At 32.3% G+C, this 19,092-nt stretch overlaps 1 protein-coding gene across 1 annotated transcript; it reads left to right on the top strand.

Annotated features, from left to right (window-relative positions):
• On the top strand, nt 1–19,070 carry LOC113397633 (hemicentin-1-like). The gene is made up of 25 exons (XM_064218403.1): nt 1–224; nt 735–964; nt 4,915–5,037; nt 5,113–5,199; nt 5,760–5,888; nt 6,512–6,683; nt 6,768–6,949; nt 7,028–7,103; nt 7,585–7,742; nt 8,047–8,224; nt 8,413–8,661; nt 8,800–8,872; nt 9,070–9,269; nt 9,960–10,128; nt 10,329–10,423; nt 10,927–11,080; nt 11,599–11,720; nt 12,456–12,599; nt 13,114–13,251; nt 14,156–14,277; nt 15,224–15,454; nt 15,713–15,860; nt 16,189–16,856; nt 17,630–17,806; nt 18,465–19,070. Exons 1-25 carry the CDS (start codon nt 2–4, stop codon nt 18,708–18,710), a joined length of 4,494 nt encoding a protein of 1,497 aa, XP_064074473.1. The 5' UTR covers nt 1; the 3' UTR covers nt 18,711–19,070.
• The last annotated feature ends 22 nt before the right edge of the window (nt 19,071–19,092 follow it).

Consider the following 19,092-nt stretch of genomic DNA (forward strand, 5'->3'; position numbering starts at 1 on the left):
GATGTCGTTTATGAAGTTGTATATATTCCTCGTGATCGATATTACAATGTGCGTGAACTGTCACCAAGCGAAGAGTAGCTTAGTTTTTGTTATCGATAGAACATCATCGATGCGTAAGGTTATTGATCACGTGAAAAAGAAAACTGACCTTATTTTTGATGCAGTACTTAAATCGAACAGTAGTCGAATTGAAGATTTTATCATAGTCACATTTGACGATCCCAGTAAGTGGTAAAATGTTTAATATGATTTTCAAAAACCAAATTTGAACTTAAAATATGTACTAATACTTGATGAACCGGCTGCTTTTCCCGCGTTTAACTATAGCACACAAACTGTCACTACCCGTTTTTCTCACTCGAGAGGTAAAATAAAAAAAAATGCCTATTTTCCCCCGAGAAAGCATCTATCTTCCTACCAATTTTTATCTAAATCAGTTCAGCAGTTTAAGCTTGAAGAGGTGGCATACAGAGTTACTTTTTTTTATAAAACGGAAATGACACGCGGACCAATTTATTTATTTGTAATTGTTGATGATATTAAATTTTGTGCAAAACTGGTAAATGCTGATTTAATTTAAATGCTAAGAAAAGTTGAAAGTAATTTCAATACAGTAAAAATTATAACGTTTAAAATAAAAGCTAGACATAATAGTTTACTTATGTTGTTTTAAATCAAATGCAACCTAACCATTTAAAAGAGACAAATTAAAATTGAAGTTCTTCTTCAACTAGACGCAGATTTACTAGTTTGGACGAAAAACCGAGAAGAATTCAAAGCAGGTTTAAAATCTATAAATTTAACGAACGGAGGTGATTGCCCTGAGTACTCGATGTCGGGAATAGAAGAAGCATTAAAAATTAGCAAACCAAATTCCTTTTTCTATGTCTTCACGGATGCTTCTGCTTCAGATTATAAGAAAATAGACCTCGTGAAGAGCCTCAGTCAAAAAAAAGCAATCCAAGTAAGTTAAATTCACAATTAGTCTAAGGTTAAAATTGGTATTTAAAATACAAAATCTTTATAAGTGTTAAGTAGTAATGTATTTTTTTTTTAAATATATACATATACAGACATGTTGTTCGTGCCTTTGGTACCTTATATTTAATTTGTATTTTTTTTATTGCGTTCCAACATATTTTTATTCAAAAAAGATCTAAATCAAAATATAGTTTATTCGAGTAGGCTTTTACAAGCACTTTCGATAGGTAGGTAGATTCTAACGAGAAGAACCGGCAAGAAACCTGAGCGGTGGTAGTCACTTTCCATCAGGTGAGCCTCCTGCTCGTTTGCCACGTATAACATTAAAAAAAAAAAACTCAGTAGTTACTCTTTTTCAACATCTAAAAATACAGTCATGTTAGTTAAATACAATTATATATGTATGTTATATATTCTGCCTGGAAGTCAACAAGCATTAACTCCACGCTTTTTTATCATCTATATAATCTTGTATCGAATAATATGCCTTCTTTACCAATGTATTTTTTACAAATGATTTGAATTTATGAAACGGCAAAGTTAAAAATGTCTGCGGAAATTTATTATAGAAACGGATACCTTGCCCCAAGAATGATTTATTGACTTTGCGGAGTCCGAAACTTGGCGTTATAAGCTTATCCTTACTACTTGTGCTCATACAATGATTATCACTGATTTTATCAAAGTGATCAATGCTACTGTGAATATACATAATATTGTTGTAAATATATTGTGACGCAACAGTGAGTATTCCTACTTTGTTTAAAACATCCCGAAGAGAGTCTCTAGCTCCAAGATTCCAAGAAATAGACCGGATTGCTCTCTTTTGTAAAATAAAAACAGATTCAATATCTGCAGCATTACCCCAAAGTAATATGCCTTATAACATAATACTGTGAAAATAACCAAAATATACTAGACGAGCGGTATCAATATCAGTTAGTTGTCTAACTTTTCTAACCGCGTACGCTGCGAAGCTGAGTCTTCCTGTCAGGGACGATAAATGAGGACTCCACTGAACTTTGGAATCCAATGCTATTCCTATAAACACCGCAGTGTCGGCTACATCAAGACGGTGTCTTTGTTATTTGTCTTCTTGAGATTCCTTAGCCAGTCTGTTTATTATGAAATATCTTTACTTTGGATCGCCATTTTCAGATTGTTATCCAGAATCTCCTATAATTTACGTGTGGTAATTAAAATTGAATCTACATACGTGGTGGAGTGCTGCTACCACCAACCTGCCCTACCACCAAGTAATAGCATGAGATCACAACTTTAACCTTATCTTAAGTCTGAGACGAGAAGCGTTCGTAGAATTTTTGACAATCAATAATGACGATGATGAAGATGCTTCTGTAGAGAATTTAAAAAAAGTTTGGCTTGACTTAGACGCGATTAATGACCGTCTGAAAAGTTGTCTGTTTTCCTGAATATTTTTAATGAGGCAATATCACGCTATATCACGTATATTTATTTATATTTTATGTCAGTGTGTTGTTCTCTGTTTAAATTTTCTCTTCATCCAAACGATGTTTTATAATTAAGGTAAAAAGGTAGGAAATTGAAGTAATACGAGACCTGTCTTTTAGTTAGTACGTCAGAGGGATCACGACACTTAAATGCGTGTTGTTGCGATAGGTAGTCGTTAGAGAGTTGCTTTTGTAATATTCATGGTCCATTTTAATTTATCGTTATATTATATTCGTTTCGTAATTCATAATTATTGTCTTATTATAATTAATTAAACGGCTATTGATGTTTTTTAAATTATCTATATTTTTCTTTTGTTGTTTCCATGGTTACTCATAGACATTTATTATGAAACTTTTAAAGCATTAAATTCATGAATGAAAAAAACATTTTTTACATATCGACGCTTAAAAGCCAATCCTCGCGACACAAACGCCTAAAGTGAGTTAAATATACCATTGTAACCGCCAGAGTTTTTTTGCATCGTTTGGTTCAGGTCTCAGAATATTAGGGATATCTAACAGTTATTAAATTCTAATAGTTAGAAATATGAACTTCGTATTTTTCCACGTATTTACTTTTTAATTTTATTGTATTATATATTTAATTGAATCTTAAAGGATACAATAACATTTCCAATAGTATACACAATGTATCAAATACAAGCAAACTCGCTACCTAAATATGCAGTTACATCTGACATCACAGATTCGATGTAAATCAATCTGAGGTTTGGTCTAATAATAAGACTATAAGACAGTTGAATGAAATATTAGTGCAAGATTCTATTAGTATTGCCACTTCGTACGATTTAGTTTTTCCTACCATTAGTTAATGCACCGCAACCGATGACACTCAGACGACAGCACGTGTATTGATTTCTGGTGCTATAATGGTTAATTGGTCGATCATAGTTTTATTAGTAGCTTACTTTACTTAACTGTTGAAGCCAAAAAACACACAAAATATGTAAATATTGTCAGATCATGAATTACCATATATATTTCGGTTGGTTCAAGTAAAGATTTGAACGTCATAAATTCAAAAACAAAAGTAAAGTTGCTAAGATAAAATTTAAAAAAATATATTAAATATATTGATTACATATCAGATAAAGAAGAATTTCATGGTACTGTATCTGATGATGAAGAATTAATGTCAGAACATTAGTAATCAGTAGGAAAAAAATCAAATGAAATAAAAGGGGGCAAAAATTAAGAAAGTGAAGCCTATACCCATGATTAAATCGTCGGAAAATCAAATTCAAGAATTATACATATGTATCAGCAAAACCTGTATAAGCTAATCCTTGATTTGTACAAGAATAAACACTATTCAAATAAATTTTCTGGACTGACAGACTGACTGGACTTGACACTTATATAGCCGTGAATACTGCGTATGCTATTATTGAAAACAGATTAAATAATACGACTGTTAACGCACCATCATCGATGGTTTACAGTTATGCAAAATCTAAACAGGATGCATCGCCTTCCCAAGTGGAAAGACTGGTTTATGAAGATTTTTATAGATGGGATAGTATTAGTGACAAGTATTTTAAAGGCAACCGGAACCGGAAAGATAAGCAAGATCCGCATTGACCTATGAAAGGATAAGCAAAGCTTTAAATATAAAACATCCATGAAGGCCACTTCGGCAGTTCAGTTTGTTTTTGTTATTTAACTATAGTCGGGCTTATAATTTTTTTTAATACTGTTTTTAATAATTTAAATAGTTACTGTGTTATTTTTCTTACAAATAGTAAATTGTTATTTTATTTTTTATTATTCAAAATGTATGTAGTATAATTTAGAGTGGTATTATTTTAGATTTCTAAATTACAAAATACATTGATCTCGGATCATGATGATTGTTAATAATAAATAAATCTCATTATATTTATTAGGTCTGTATTTTTAATTTTGTAAAGTACAATGAAGAACTTTGTTTTATATAAATTGTTTTCAACGAAAAATACTTTTATTTATTTCCTTGCACGATAATAGGGAGTACTTTTTGGTTAAATGAACTCATGAAGGTAGGTCCAAGGTAAATTTAATAACTATAAATAATGTTTAGAAAATTGAATAATTTTGAAATATAAAATCGCTTAAAACTTTAAACAGTGTGAATTAAAGTATCTTTAAGTGTTGCTGCAGACCTTCTAGTAATATCTTAGATAATATTACCTGTTTGTTCGATGACGATTTTTTTTTATCTAAACGACTTAAACAGCTTCTTATACATGTGTAAGTCTTACCTATTTTAATAAATTAGATAACTACAAAAAACATATTTCTATATCTGTTAAAATATTTAACTAACAATTTGGCTATTATTATTTTTTTCTTCAAATATTTGACCTTAAAATTTCGTGTAAAGTAATCAATGCCGCTTAGAGGAGATTGTTTCACAGGCGTCGATATACGAGTACACGTGGTTGTAATTTCGTTATAGGTTAACTTCCTCTTGACGGGAATGTGTAAAAAATACGGTGGAAAGTATTATTCTGTGTACGAAAACTTAACTGAAGCGACATCGGGACAGATATTTCACATAAACAGAAATGACATTAATGAGGTAGGTACTGAAACAAGCGAGTTATTTAAATAAAATGCTACAAAAATATCCATAATATATTTAATTTTGTTTCAGATTATAAACTACATTATTGAATCAATTAAAAATAAACGGACGATATTGAATCATAAAAATATTAAAAAAAAGGGAGGAACTGTCCAAGTGAGTCAGCTTAAATTATAATTCGCTATTATTAAAAAATATTGGTCCAGTGTTCTAGACCGGTCTTGCAATGCCGATTTCAACAGTTTTAATTTGTGTTTGCAATTCGCCTTGTGCTCGGTTGTGAAGAAAAACATCGTCCAATCACATACTAAGCAAATACTAAACCGAACTGGAGCAGCGTGATAAAATAAACTCCAATCCATCAGTAGGAGCGAGGGCCTTAGTGCAGCGTCCATATCTTCGCAGTCGTGTTGTCGGTGCCGCCGACGTATCATTTCTATCAAAATAATAGATTAGAGTCATATCCGTTTCTTGTGTACCTGCATGTTTCCAGGTATCACAACAATCTAAATTTCAGAATTCTCGATGACGAAACAACTTTCAATTGTTGTTTTATTCTGATGTGTTCTGGAGTTATTGTCTTTATTAAATACTATATTGACCTGTGACGCTGTTACTTTTACTACGAGATGTACCCATCTAATATAGTTATTAGACCACCGACTCTGTTTTCAAAATGATTAGCTAAATATTTGATTATATTTCTCTCATTTCAGTTTACGGTCGATAGCAAAATACAAGATGTCGTGATAGCTATAACATCAGATTCCCCAAGCTATCAAGTATCAGATTCAGATGGTAACATCATTGAAACAGTAGAAATAGTTCATACGAATAAAACTGCTGTGGGTATTGTAAACATTATGTTATAATATATAATGATCGATAAGAAAAATACTGAATTGATTATGAACATAACTATTAATTATTATACTAATTATAACAATGAACGTCAATATCACAAAACAAACAGCGAAGATAATTTTTTTAAATATATATGTACGTGGACGTACAATTAGCCCTGTAATAAATAATTCCTTGTGCCTGTAGTTAAACTAGCTCACTTAATCTTCAAACCGAAACACAACAATACGTAAATATTGCTGTTAAGCGGTAAAATGTATGGTGAGTGGTAACCTACCTAGACGGGTTTGCACAGAACCTTACCACGAAGACATACACATATATCTATTCAAAATTATTTGTTCAAGCCATTTGACGACCTCCGTGGTCGAGTAGTGTGTACACCAGTTTTCATGGGTACGCCACTCCGAGGTCGCGGGTTCGATTCCCGGCCGAGTTGATGTAGAAAAAATTAATTAGTTTTCTATGTTGTCTTGGGTCTGGGTATTTGTGGTACCATCGTTACTTCTGATTTTCCAAAACACATTGGGATCAGAGTAATGTTTGTGATGTTGTCCAATATTTATTTTAAGCTAAATTAAGTAATAGTTCAAATTAATCGCAGGTTGATAAATTGATTGCTAAGCCTGGAGACTATACTATTCATATAAATAACGGTATAAAATGTTTAGTCGTTGTTTCCGCGTCAACGACTGTCTGCTTTCAATACGGTTTTTCTATAATTAAACCTACCACCATGAACGAAACTTCAACTAAGCCTCTCAAGGGACCTACAGGTATTAAATCAATTACATTTTGACTATATAGCAATAAGGATGAGGCACATTAAACAATAAAATAATCGCTAGGTGTCGTTTTAGATAAGCAGTATTTAGCAATTCAATTAGATAATGTTGAAAAAGATGTCACATTAGAAGCAGCTGAGATAAGAGACATTGATAATAGCATACTAAATTTCTTACCTTTAAAAATAATTAACGTTGAACAACAATTATACGTAACAGAACCATTTAAACCGCCGTCTGGTATGTTCAAAATAGCGGTAAGAAATAATTAATTTACTTTTGAAAATACTGCCACAGCTCAAACAAATCTAAATGATTCAATTTGCGTATTACAGATAAATGGGCTTACAAATAAAAAGGAAAAAATTACAAGGTTATCAACGAGTACATCTGAATATCAAAATGAATTAGGTAAATATCAAGAAATAATATACGGTTAATTTATCTTCAAATATCGTAGGAGATTTGCTCTCGAGTCAGTAGAGTTATTCTATAGGAAAAAACTCGGATCACACCGTATAGTATGTGACATTGTTTGTCAAGTTTCAACTGTGTCAACAGTTGTCAACAACTCGCGAGTGAGATATGAAATAAGCTCTTACAGAATAGCACAACTGGCCATTATGATTCCTTTTAAGATTTGATAGATGACTAATTAACTACAACTGCATTTTGATCTCCATTAGTAGATACATTGCTTTAAATCCATTTCATGAATGAGATTATGGTTTTTGCTACTTACTAACAATAAATAAATTTCTAAATAGAAAACAAATAAATAAAAAATATCCAAAATAAACATTTGCGATGAACAAAATCAAGAATCATTAATTAATATTGCAATATCGTTAGTTAATTTATTTAATAAAGATTATTCTATTCCGTACAATAGAAAAACCTAAATTTACGGTGCCAATGGTAACGATTTTATCAGACTCCCTAGTAGATGTTGAATTTGCTGATCCTTTGACTTTGAAATGCAAAATCCATGCGTATCCCGAGCCGAATGTTACGTGGACGGATCGTTCTGGTGTAATTATTACATCTGAGGTAATATTTTTAAGCTCTTTATTCTCTTTTAGTAATATGATGATAATATTACAGTTGATATAAAAATTAAATTAGTTTAAAATATTCAATGGCATTTTATTTTTTAAGCTTTTAATAACAACATGTAAACTACATAATAATTATCATATCATATTATGTACCTAAATGACAGATTCATGCCTAAATATAAAATATTATTGGTAATGGAACAGATATATGTTTGGTAATTAATAAGTCTATCTAGTAGCTAAGGCACACTTTGTAATTAACAAGAACAATAATTTTTGTTTATACAATATTATAGCCAGTCTTACCGATTGATCTTCCATATGATTACATTAGTGTTCTCGAAATAAATGAAGTCAACACGAACATGACACTCACTTGCACAGCGATAAACAATAAAGGAGACAAAGACGCAAAATCCATAGACGTAAGAACAAAAAGGAAAAAATACTTCAAAATTCTTGAATATCCAAAAGGTAAGTATTTAAATTATTATTTCTTATGTCTATAATATAGGAATTTTAAAAGATAAAGCTTAAGTTTCTCAAATTTAGAAAACTGATGTTATCAAATTAGAAAAAAAAAGTATGAAAAGATAATTATAAATTATGATTGTCATTATAATTCTGTAAATATCGCAATAAAAATAGTGATTTAATTTCAGATGAAACGGTGGAATATAAAAAAAGTTTCGAATTTAAATGTATCGTAGATGCATCGCCAGATGTAAATATCACTTGGTTCAAAGATGACAAAAAGATAAGTAACGATATAAATTATCAAATATCACCAGACAGCTCGACATTTACTATAAATAGCATGAATATTAAGTTAAAAGGAAATTACCGTGTGAATGTCGTTAACGACCATGAGGCTAAAGATTTTCCATTCAAGGTTGCTATATCCGGTATAGGTAAGAAAAACTTATAAGCTATTCTATATTGTTCCTTTGGATATTAAATATATAAAAAAATGAATGACAACGATCATCAAGAAAAAATAATTTGAAGGACACATTTTATTTTACTTTAACCAAATATTTTTGTTGCAGACGCTCCTAGAATAGACAAACGTGTAGTTACTTATTATAGGGAAATAGGACAGAGTATTGATTTGCCATGCAGGTACTAGTTGAATTTTAATCTGAGTAACTATTTCTTAAATACAAATATGATTATTTCTTATTGGCTACTGTTTGTAACTAAATATAATGCTTAACGCTGACATTACGAACAATGCAACTAGCTGGTTTTAGTGCCGATTCGAATACTGATCATCTTTTATAAAATGAGATACTGACCCAATTATTATTCAATTTCAGAATTATACGAGGTACTCCGAAACCTATTTTGTCTTGGTCATTTAGCAAAGACGTATCACTACTTGGATTTGAAGACTTAGAAAACACAAAGTCATCTTTTCATATTAATGATATTGAAAAGCAACACAATGGAATTTATAGATGCAAGGCCACAAATGATATCAATGAAGATATTCATGAAATGCAATTGATTGTGGAATGTATGTATTATTTTTACAAATACATAATAATATCTAAGTTTTTTGAAGTAGTAGATATTAAAAGTGCAATAGGTTTTGCTTAAAGAAGTCAGATTACAGATAATACGAAACGAAAAAGTATTTAAACACTACTTCAAGCGTTATTTAAAGTTAATTTACAATTAGTATGTACTTATAACTCTTTTCAATCTTTACGAAATATTACTTATTACCTGGAAAAATCGTTAAAGTAATTTTGTCTAGACTTTGTCTATATTATATTTACTACATGTAATTGTGCCATCTGTTACAAGTTTGAGAACATCACGTTTTTCTACCTATTGATATAAGCTGAAATCCTCCTGACTGTATTTATCTCCTAATGGAAAGCTAAAACTTCTACAGAGATCAGGTGAAGGTTTAACTGCTTTACATTCTTCCGATGCACTGGTGTGTACCGCAGTCAGCTTATAAATAGTGCCACTGAGAAGTTTTTGACGGTAAAAGTCAATAACTTTTTTTGGGCTATCCAGAATTTGATTTCAAGATATTGGGATCTGCAGCCTTATCAAGCATATGCATGTAAAATCTAGATGGCACTCTTACAGAATTAAACACATGCAGAATAGTGTTTTCGACAAAAAAAAAATCGATTTAACTGGAATAGTGCTCTGAGTATTGCATATATATATTTATATAGTATTGTTGTAGATATTCCGTCTGTAAAGATGATTAGAAGAATTAAATTCAACCAAAGTGAGACTGTAACTTTGAATTGCATTATTGATGGATCACCAAAACCTACAGTTCAATGGACTTATAACGAAACAGAAATAAATATTTCAAGCAAATATCGTATCTTCAGTAACAATAGTTTAAGGTATGGATTGTTTTGTTATTAATTTCTCTATCTAATTGTACTAATATTGCCTTTATCGTTGGTACTGTAACTCGATTATAAAGCTGAATCTGTAGCTCTTGGGTCCAAATCTCGAGTTGAGACGATATAAAATTATTGACGTTTTCTGTCAAATTCTCATCAGCCATTAATATTATGAAAAAAAATGTTATTATTTACAGTTTTATAGGTTCGACATGGGACAGTGGTAAATATTATTGCAAAGCAAAAAATAGCCTCGGAGAGGCGAAAGAATTTACAATTCTTACTATTTACGGTGAGCTAATAACAGTTTTAATTTCATTTAACAGTAAAGTATGATCACTTATTAAAATATCTTAAAACGAGTCTTAATTCTGATTCAATACAACTAAGATATATTAAATCATACTTTTTGTTGCTCTTATAAATGATCTGTTAGACCTAATTATAACAGTTGAGTCTGTGCGCCCCAGATAGATATGTGTGGCGGAGACATCGACCGTCGTTGCTAGCGGTGCCCAACGGACGAACCCCAAAGTTGCTCAAGGAGGCGCCACTGACGCGCACATTATTTACCCTCAACGTCATAGCCGACAGTGTAGATTTGTTTTATTGCAGCATGAGTGAACTCACAACTACTCCCATTTGGACTTTATCATATATAATGTAGAAACTTATTTTAAATATTGTTAATAAACGTGCTGTAATATCGAATTAGGACAACCATGTCCTGTAATGATATGTATACAGTTTTGTAAAATATATAAAAAAAACCATTTTATGTATATGACTTTATAGAACCTGTTACAATAGAACCGCCTGTTGAGCACCGTTTAACATTGCAAGCTGGGAGTTCTAAAATATTGGATTGCCGTGTTCGGGGTTATCCTAAGCCGACGGTAAAATGGATACTGAATTTTTTTGAACCAAATTATTTGCAATTAGATTTACCGTAAGTAATATAATGTTATAAATTGATTGGTTTTTTACAACACAATTACCGATACAATTATCTCTTAGTATTAAGTTATATGCAGCGATAATAGTAGTTCTTCTATCACAATTTCATAATAACAATCAAAATAAAAAATGAATGCTCTCCAAAATAAAGAAAAAAATAACTCAATTCTATATAAAATAAAAGCATGCTGTGCGGTTTTCTCGCTGAATAAGTGATCCAGACAGCCCTGTAACTGTAACCCTATAGTTTATTCTAAATACTACGTAAGGCATAGCATCTACGACGATATTGACAGTACAGCCTATCAAGTCTAAATCCTTGGACGTAGGCTTATCAAGGTGCATCTGCCTTTCGTTTGGCCATTTCTTTCAGATTGTCGGTCCACCTGACTGGTGCGTGATATATCTGTTTTTGACAATATATCCCTTTAGTCCAACTGCCATCCATCTTATGCCACATCCATCAGACAAAAGGATGAGCTGATTTACTAAAATGTTCTATTTTTTCAGACATGATAAAAATAACTCTTACAATTTGAAGCGAGCTCAGATTGACGAACAAGGAAATTATACGTGTGTGGCAGAAAATGCGGGTGGTATAAAAACAATCACGTATGAAGTATTTATTTTAGGTAATTATTTTTTGTTTGGATTATATTCCACCACGCTACTCCAATGCGGGTTGATGGATACACATGTGGCGGAATTTCGTTGATGCTAGACACATACAGGTTCCTCACGATGTTTTCCTTCACCGTCGAGCACGAGATACATTATTAACACAAATAAAGCATATGAAAATTCAGTGGTGCTTGCCCGGGTTTGAACCCGTAATTATCGGTTAAGATGCATGGGTTCTAACCACTGGGCCATCTCGGCTCTCGCAATACTTTTATTTTACGGCAAAGGTAAAGACCATTTGTTTTGTTCCACCTAGTTTTTTTATGATATCGTCCAAAATTAAGCTCTCTTGTGTCTGTAGTAACACTGGCTCACCCACTCTTCAAACCGGAACACAACAATACTTAGTTCTGCTGTTTGGTGGTAGAATATCTGATGAATGGGTGATACATATTTAGACGAACTTGCACAAAGCCCTACCACCAAGTAAAAGCTTGAATAGTCACCCAAAGATAAGATATTCAAAGGATATAAATGAAAAAAAAAAAAAATTAATATGCAATATGAAAAAACAGAATAAATAGAATCTTAAATTAAGACATTAGATACCATAAATGTTAACAACGTTTTATTGGAATAAATGTATATGAACAGACACTGCTTTTAATTGCTTTTAAAAGTATATCTTCTAATACACAGTATCAGTGCTATAAGTACCTTTATAAAAAAACACTTAATAATTTCAGCTGCTCCTAAAATAATAAACACATTAAAAACATCAACATTATATGCCGTCGTGGGTGACCTAACTCTTAGGATTCCCTGTGATGCCGAAGGTTCTCCCAAACCAACAATAACATGGCAGTTTAATAAATTAAATATCGCTAAAGGTAAATATTTTAACATATATATATATTTTTTTCATTATATAAATAAGGTACCAGTATTTTCTAGCAAAAACCAGTTTACGATTAACTGAAGCTTGACTCCTGTAATCAGCTCTCATCGTCGTGCCAGTAGTAAGGTGATTTGTTCTGACGGCATCCTCTGGCTTGGTTTCATCTTTTCTTCCGCCCTGAGACCTTGAGTTCAATGTCACTTCACCTTATTAGTTACAACTCTGCGATTTCATCTTATCATTTCAGTTGCTAAGTGGAATACCTCTTTCAGAGCAAGCTAAGTGACACACTTTTGAATGAGGCCGAGTCGATACTATTGATTATTAAAGCTGCTTCTTATTATTACTATGTAAAGTCAATCTAGGTACTTGACAATTACTTGGATATTTAACTAAATATAACGCCTCTTTTGACTGACTTCGATTTACTGGTTGAATTGGCTGGATAAAAAATATGAGGATTATTAAAGTTGAAGGTGGCTTAAATGTTTCTATGGTAATTTCAGGTACGGATTGGTACGACATTGAAAATGATGGGACTTTAATCATAAAGAACATCACTTTAAGCGCAGAAGGCTCCTACATTTGTAAAGCGGAAAACACTTTAGATGTTGATAAAATTGAATATGATGTGAAAATTAATTGTAAGTGTCATGAACCACGTCTCGCGAAGATGATCAAAAATAATAGAATAATAGCGTTGTTACCCATCTTTGTTTCTTCTTTTATTCTCACAGGCTCGGTAAATTATTAATATATCTGTTAACTAGCGACCCGCCCCGGCTTCGCACGGGTGCAATGTTGCCACTAAATATAATACATAATGTCTTACAACGTTTACAGTTTTTCAGTCGTTAGACAATACAAACCGCTATGACCCTGCGTTTTAAATCTGTAATATCTTTGAAAATATTCATTTAAATTACATGCTGTAAAAGGCCATATTGATCTATATTAAATGCACAATATATTTAAAGTACTTAATTGGATAAGTATGAATGCTGTATTGCTTAAAATTGCTTCGAAAATAAGCCATTATTTCTCGTTATAAGTAAAGGATAAAAAATGGTTATTGTGGGTTATCCCTGAGAGATAGACCATTGCAGACTTTTTTATGTACAATACTGTAGTACATTGTTTTGATCTATCTCGTCGGGTTCAGCCAGCGTTTGCAATGTAAGCGCAAAAAATGTGTTTATTTACGACATCACTTCAGAAACCTCTAAAATTATCAGTGTTTCTCTACTATATTGTGCATGTATTATACATATATACCTTCCTCTTGAATCAATCTATCTATTAAAAAAAAAACACATCAAAATCCGTTGTATAATTTTAAAGATCTAAGCGTACACAGGGACAGACAGGGGTAAGCGACTTTGTTTTATATACTATATAATGATTCTGATAATTATGATGATAAATATCACTTCAATCTACTTCCTAACATGTAGTTATAGATATCAGTTGTTATAAGATATGTTGAATAAGATATATTGTATTAATTAAAATGTGAAGACCAATATTATAATTATTATTTTTTTATAGCGATCGTCGATACGTTTTTTATTTTCACGTTGCAAATTAAATTGGGATCATCGAGTGAAATTCCGTGCGGTTTTTCCCCTCAATTGGTTATACAAAAGGGGACTTTCGTTCGCTGGTTCAAGGTGAGGTCAATAACCTTAAATTAAATTTTTTTGATGATGATTTTATTTATAATAAAATAATTTTTCATAAGCTTTCAACGAATTCGTAAATATATTTATTAATAGAATTTAAACATTCCCATTTGTATCCGCTTATAGGCATAATAAAGCCTTTAAGAGGATGCTAATGGGCTACAGGATGATAAACGGTCACCACAGCCCAAAGATACAGCCATTGTAAGAATTATCAAATATGCCAATTAACTACCTGTAGAACTATACCCTGTACAAGTTAGCTTGATCTTTTTGACAGATGTAAGTTTTTCTGATCGACATAACTTTGCAATGACGAACATATTATTTTCTTAATTTAAGGATTTTAAAAATTGTAAAAATAATAAAAAAAATACATATAACACAAAAGTTCCTAAAGATTCAAGCGTTATCCGAAAATTTTAAGACTTTTTCTATTTATATATTATTGCTTCAAAGTAAAATTTAAATAGAAACACTGAAAATAATAGACGCTTGTACAATGTTACATCGATCGGACGGTAGGGACGCGAATAACAGGCAGTTACTGCTACAAATATCGATAACAAAAATCATTATTAAAGATCATTGTTAAGTTATTGTTACGAACGGGGGTCCTTTTGGTTGGGGTCTCTTTGGCTAGTGGTTGAGGTCTCTTTAGCTGGTATAACTCTTTTTAGAAAAATAACTTAAAAAAAAAATTTAATTCTAATTTGAATTACGCATTCCATCGTTCCAACGATGGTTATATATGTTACATTTTCTGTTTCTCATCACTGGCCTGTCTGTCAAAAAGATCAAGCTAACTTGAACAGGCTATAAGGTGTTATATCTGCCAGTAGTTACACTTACAACAATATTAGTCCATTACTGTTTGGAGGTAGAATACGTAGTTTTATTCTCAGGAAGACTATAATATCTTACCTTATTTTAGGATGGAGTTTTTTTAAAAGAGGGAAACCTATATTTGTCGAATGCACAACTGAGCGATTCCGGCATATATACGTGTCGCTTGAGTACATTTTGGTCGTCAGAATCGTATAACAAGAACGTCGTTGTTGGATTCAAACCAGAATTTAATTCAGATTATAAAAAAAATATAAATTTCAAAGAAGGTACAGTAGAAACTTTAGACTGTACTGCTAAAGGTGAACCAACGCCAACGGTGAGTTACCAGTATACACTACCAATGGATTGATTGTATATAATATTTTACTTCGTAATGTTGAACTAGTGTACAAGACAGCCAGTGGAAGGAATACATACATCTCAACCGAATAAATCGATTCCACTGACCGACAATCACCTAGCTTTAATTTACTTTTAGAAAAATCTTGCACGACGTTTACGGAATACAGACTGCCTTTGTGCAGGCCGTTAGTCCGCTGTCTATGTATGTAATTATTACGTAATACAATTTTAGGTTAGATGGCGTATTGGTTCAAGTAGCCTTAAGGAAAAATCAATGCTTTATAAGTTCAAGATGGCAAAAACAAACATTGGAGTATACAAATGTGTGATCACAAATGAATTTGGATCTATTGTAAGAGTATTTTATATTAAAAAAGAAGGTCAGTTTGATTTTTTAACATTACCCATGTTATATTGTAATAGCTATATACTTTTATATCGAAATCAAATGCAAGCAGAACATGGTGATGGATCAGTGCTTATTCCCTATTTACTTGGTGGCCGCCGAGCACGTGATGAATTGTAAACAAAAATTAAGCCCATGAAAATTCAGTGGTGCTTGCCTGGGTTTGAACCCGAAATCATCGGTTAAAATGCAGGCGTTCTAACCACTGGGCCATCTCGGCTCTTTTTTACGATTTATTTAAAGTACTCGATTTGTCACTGTTAAGTACTTTGTCATTAAGTTTAACTTATCTTTGTCCACAGCCTGCACTTTACCAAGAGCGAAGTATTTAGATAGACATATGCCATTGATTTTATCAAAAACTCAAAATTGGATATTTGAGAAAACAATATCTATCTATACACCAATTTACCTATTTTGTCCTGGGACATATTTATCTTACAACGATGAAAGTTTGGGTACTTACATCTTAGCAACGTGTGTAGACAAAACTTGGTTCCAAATGAATAATAAAACATACGATATTTCTGATATGAAATGTGCCAAAGAAATTGAAGTCACGTATAAAAATACAAAGATATCCTGTCGAAAAGGAAACACGGAATTAATCAGCATCGGGTTTTCGTTGGGTAGTTACTTCCTGAGCGTCTATGACGTTTGCTTGGATAAAGATAAATATAAAATACATTTTACGAAATACGCTGTACACGAGGGTGTGGCGGATGCCGATCTCGTTGGGGCATTTGAGAAGAATGAATTGTTGCCATTGAATTTTGACGATATATATGATTGTAAGAAACAAATCACTTCGATTTCGGCGTCAATTGGTGAAATATTTAGTAAAAGCGATAAATGCTGCTTTGGGAAAAGGCAATTGGTGAATTCTAAGGACGTGATGCCGGGATTGGTCCAAGCGGCGACTTTTACTTATTTGAACGTCGTACCTATTTGGAGTTCTTGTGGTTTAGAGGTAATTGCAAGAATATTTAGTACTTATTGATAGGACGTTGTGCAGCTCGTCTGAATAGGTAGACTTGCCACATATTCTGCCGCCAAAAAGTAATATTGTTTTGTTCCGTTTTGATTGGGTGAGCTAATGTGACAAGAGACGTAACATCTTGGTTGCCAAGATTGGCAGCGTATTGGCGATCCTAATAATGAAATAGGAACGTCTTTTTGGTATATTGTGATATTATTGTGGTCACCATTATTTGGATGTTTATAATATATATATTTATTAATGTGTGCACTTGAGGAAGTAAGTATATATGAACGATGGTCATCTCATTTCTTTTTCATTTATTATTTGAATTATTAACATTGATTCCTTAAATAGTTACTGTATAAATAATGGCCGCGTGGGATGGTGGCAAGAATACTAGCAGCATTTCCCCATTGAATCGCAATTCCGATCCTCTGGGCAAAAAAGAACTAGGCCTTCCTAACCAGTGAAGGCAATAAGGCGAGGTGTTATACTTTTAATGAACTTTTTCACTACTATTCCAACTGGTTCAAGCGTTTAGACAGCAAATATTTATCATAGTATAAGGTTACAATCAAATACCAGAAAACTGAAATGTGTGAAATAAAAGTTTCTTTTTCAATAGCATAATATACAAACATCTTTTATTTTAATCATAAGTTTTGTTATTTGAATTTTTATTTATAATAATCATGACGTTTATTGGGAATCATTATTGCTCGATATACTCGTATAACTTAACTTTCTTTTCATATCCATAGAACTGGGACGAGGTGGAACGAAGAGTACGCTCTCTCGCTATGAGTTTAGGCTATAATCTAGAAATATGGACAGGATCTTCGCATTCAATACTATTAAATATAAACAGTGTTATTAAGGAAATACGATTAAATGACAGAAACAACCGTCAACAACAGGTTCCGTTGTATTTATGGAAGGTATTTATTTTTAATTTATTCTTCTCTTTTTTACGATACGATTTTGTACAAAGTTACGAAAATTTAATATATTTTCTTTGTACCATTTTTTCCTTGTGATCTATGCGATTGCAATTTTTTCGAAGTCCATCGAATAGTTATTAATTTGTAATATTTTTTTAATAAAACGAGGCAAACCGGTATAGGGGTCAGTTGATGGTAAGCGTTCACTCCGACTGTGAAATTGGTGACGTAGGAACTACTAACCATTCCATAAATCACTAATGCGCCTATATAATTAATTTCCTTTTGCCTGTAGTTACACTGGCTCACTCAGAACCAGAACACAACAATACTAAGATATTGCTTTTTGGCGGTAGAATTTGTGATGAATGGATGATACCTACCCACAACCCAAACGTATTGCTACTGTATTACTTTGCCGTCATAAAAGCCGCCATTTATGAATGAACTAGTTGTCACGTGGCTTCGCTCGCGTTTTAGGGATTGGCCGTCAGGAGCTAGGCAAAAAAAATTGCCTTCCTTCCTTCCTTGGAAGTCAAGCTTGCTTTATACGAACAGACAGACTGTGAGAGTTATTTCCGCATTTATAATATTAGCATAGATAATAATGTATATTATGTTATATGATTAAACATTTGTTATGTTATTGTTTCAGGTAGTAATTAATTATCAAGAAGAGTCGTCTCTGGCAATTATTTTTATTAACATTCCAAATTTAACGTCGCAACAGGCGTTGATCTTTATGAAATGCAAAGACGTATGTCACAAAACGAAATGGATGAAAAATCCCGCATGGACCAACGTTGAAAAAGGATTCGTATTTTGTTGTAAAATAAGAGATTTCGAGAAAGCTTTCAATTACAGACATCTCTTTCGAAGTAAAGGTGCAATTTTAATATAATATTGAAAGTTTGACAATATGGTCGAAATTTTGACCTACGTCATCGGACTGTCAGTGTTTGAAATTATGTATATGAATTTTATTATTAATTGAGTGAGTGATGATATTTAACGTAGCAATTAAATATTTACTTGATGGTAGGGCTTTGTGCAAGCCATTCTGGGTAGGTACCACCCACTCATCAGATATTCTATTGCCAAACAGCAGTACTCAGTATTGTTGTGTTCCGGTTTGAAGGGTGAGCGAGCCAATGTAACAACAGGCACTATAGACATAACATCTTATTTCCCAAATTTAAAGGCGCATTAGCGATGTAAGGAATGATTAATATTTCTTACAGCGCCACTGTCTATGGATGGTGGGGACCGCTTACGATCAGGTG

This window comes from Vanessa tameamea, chromosome 22 (assembly GCF_037043105.1).
Source record: "Vanessa tameamea isolate UH-Manoa-2023 chromosome 22, ilVanTame1 primary haplotype, whole genome shotgun sequence".
NCBI lineage: Eukaryota > Metazoa > Arthropoda > Insecta > Lepidoptera > Nymphalidae > Vanessa > Vanessa tameamea.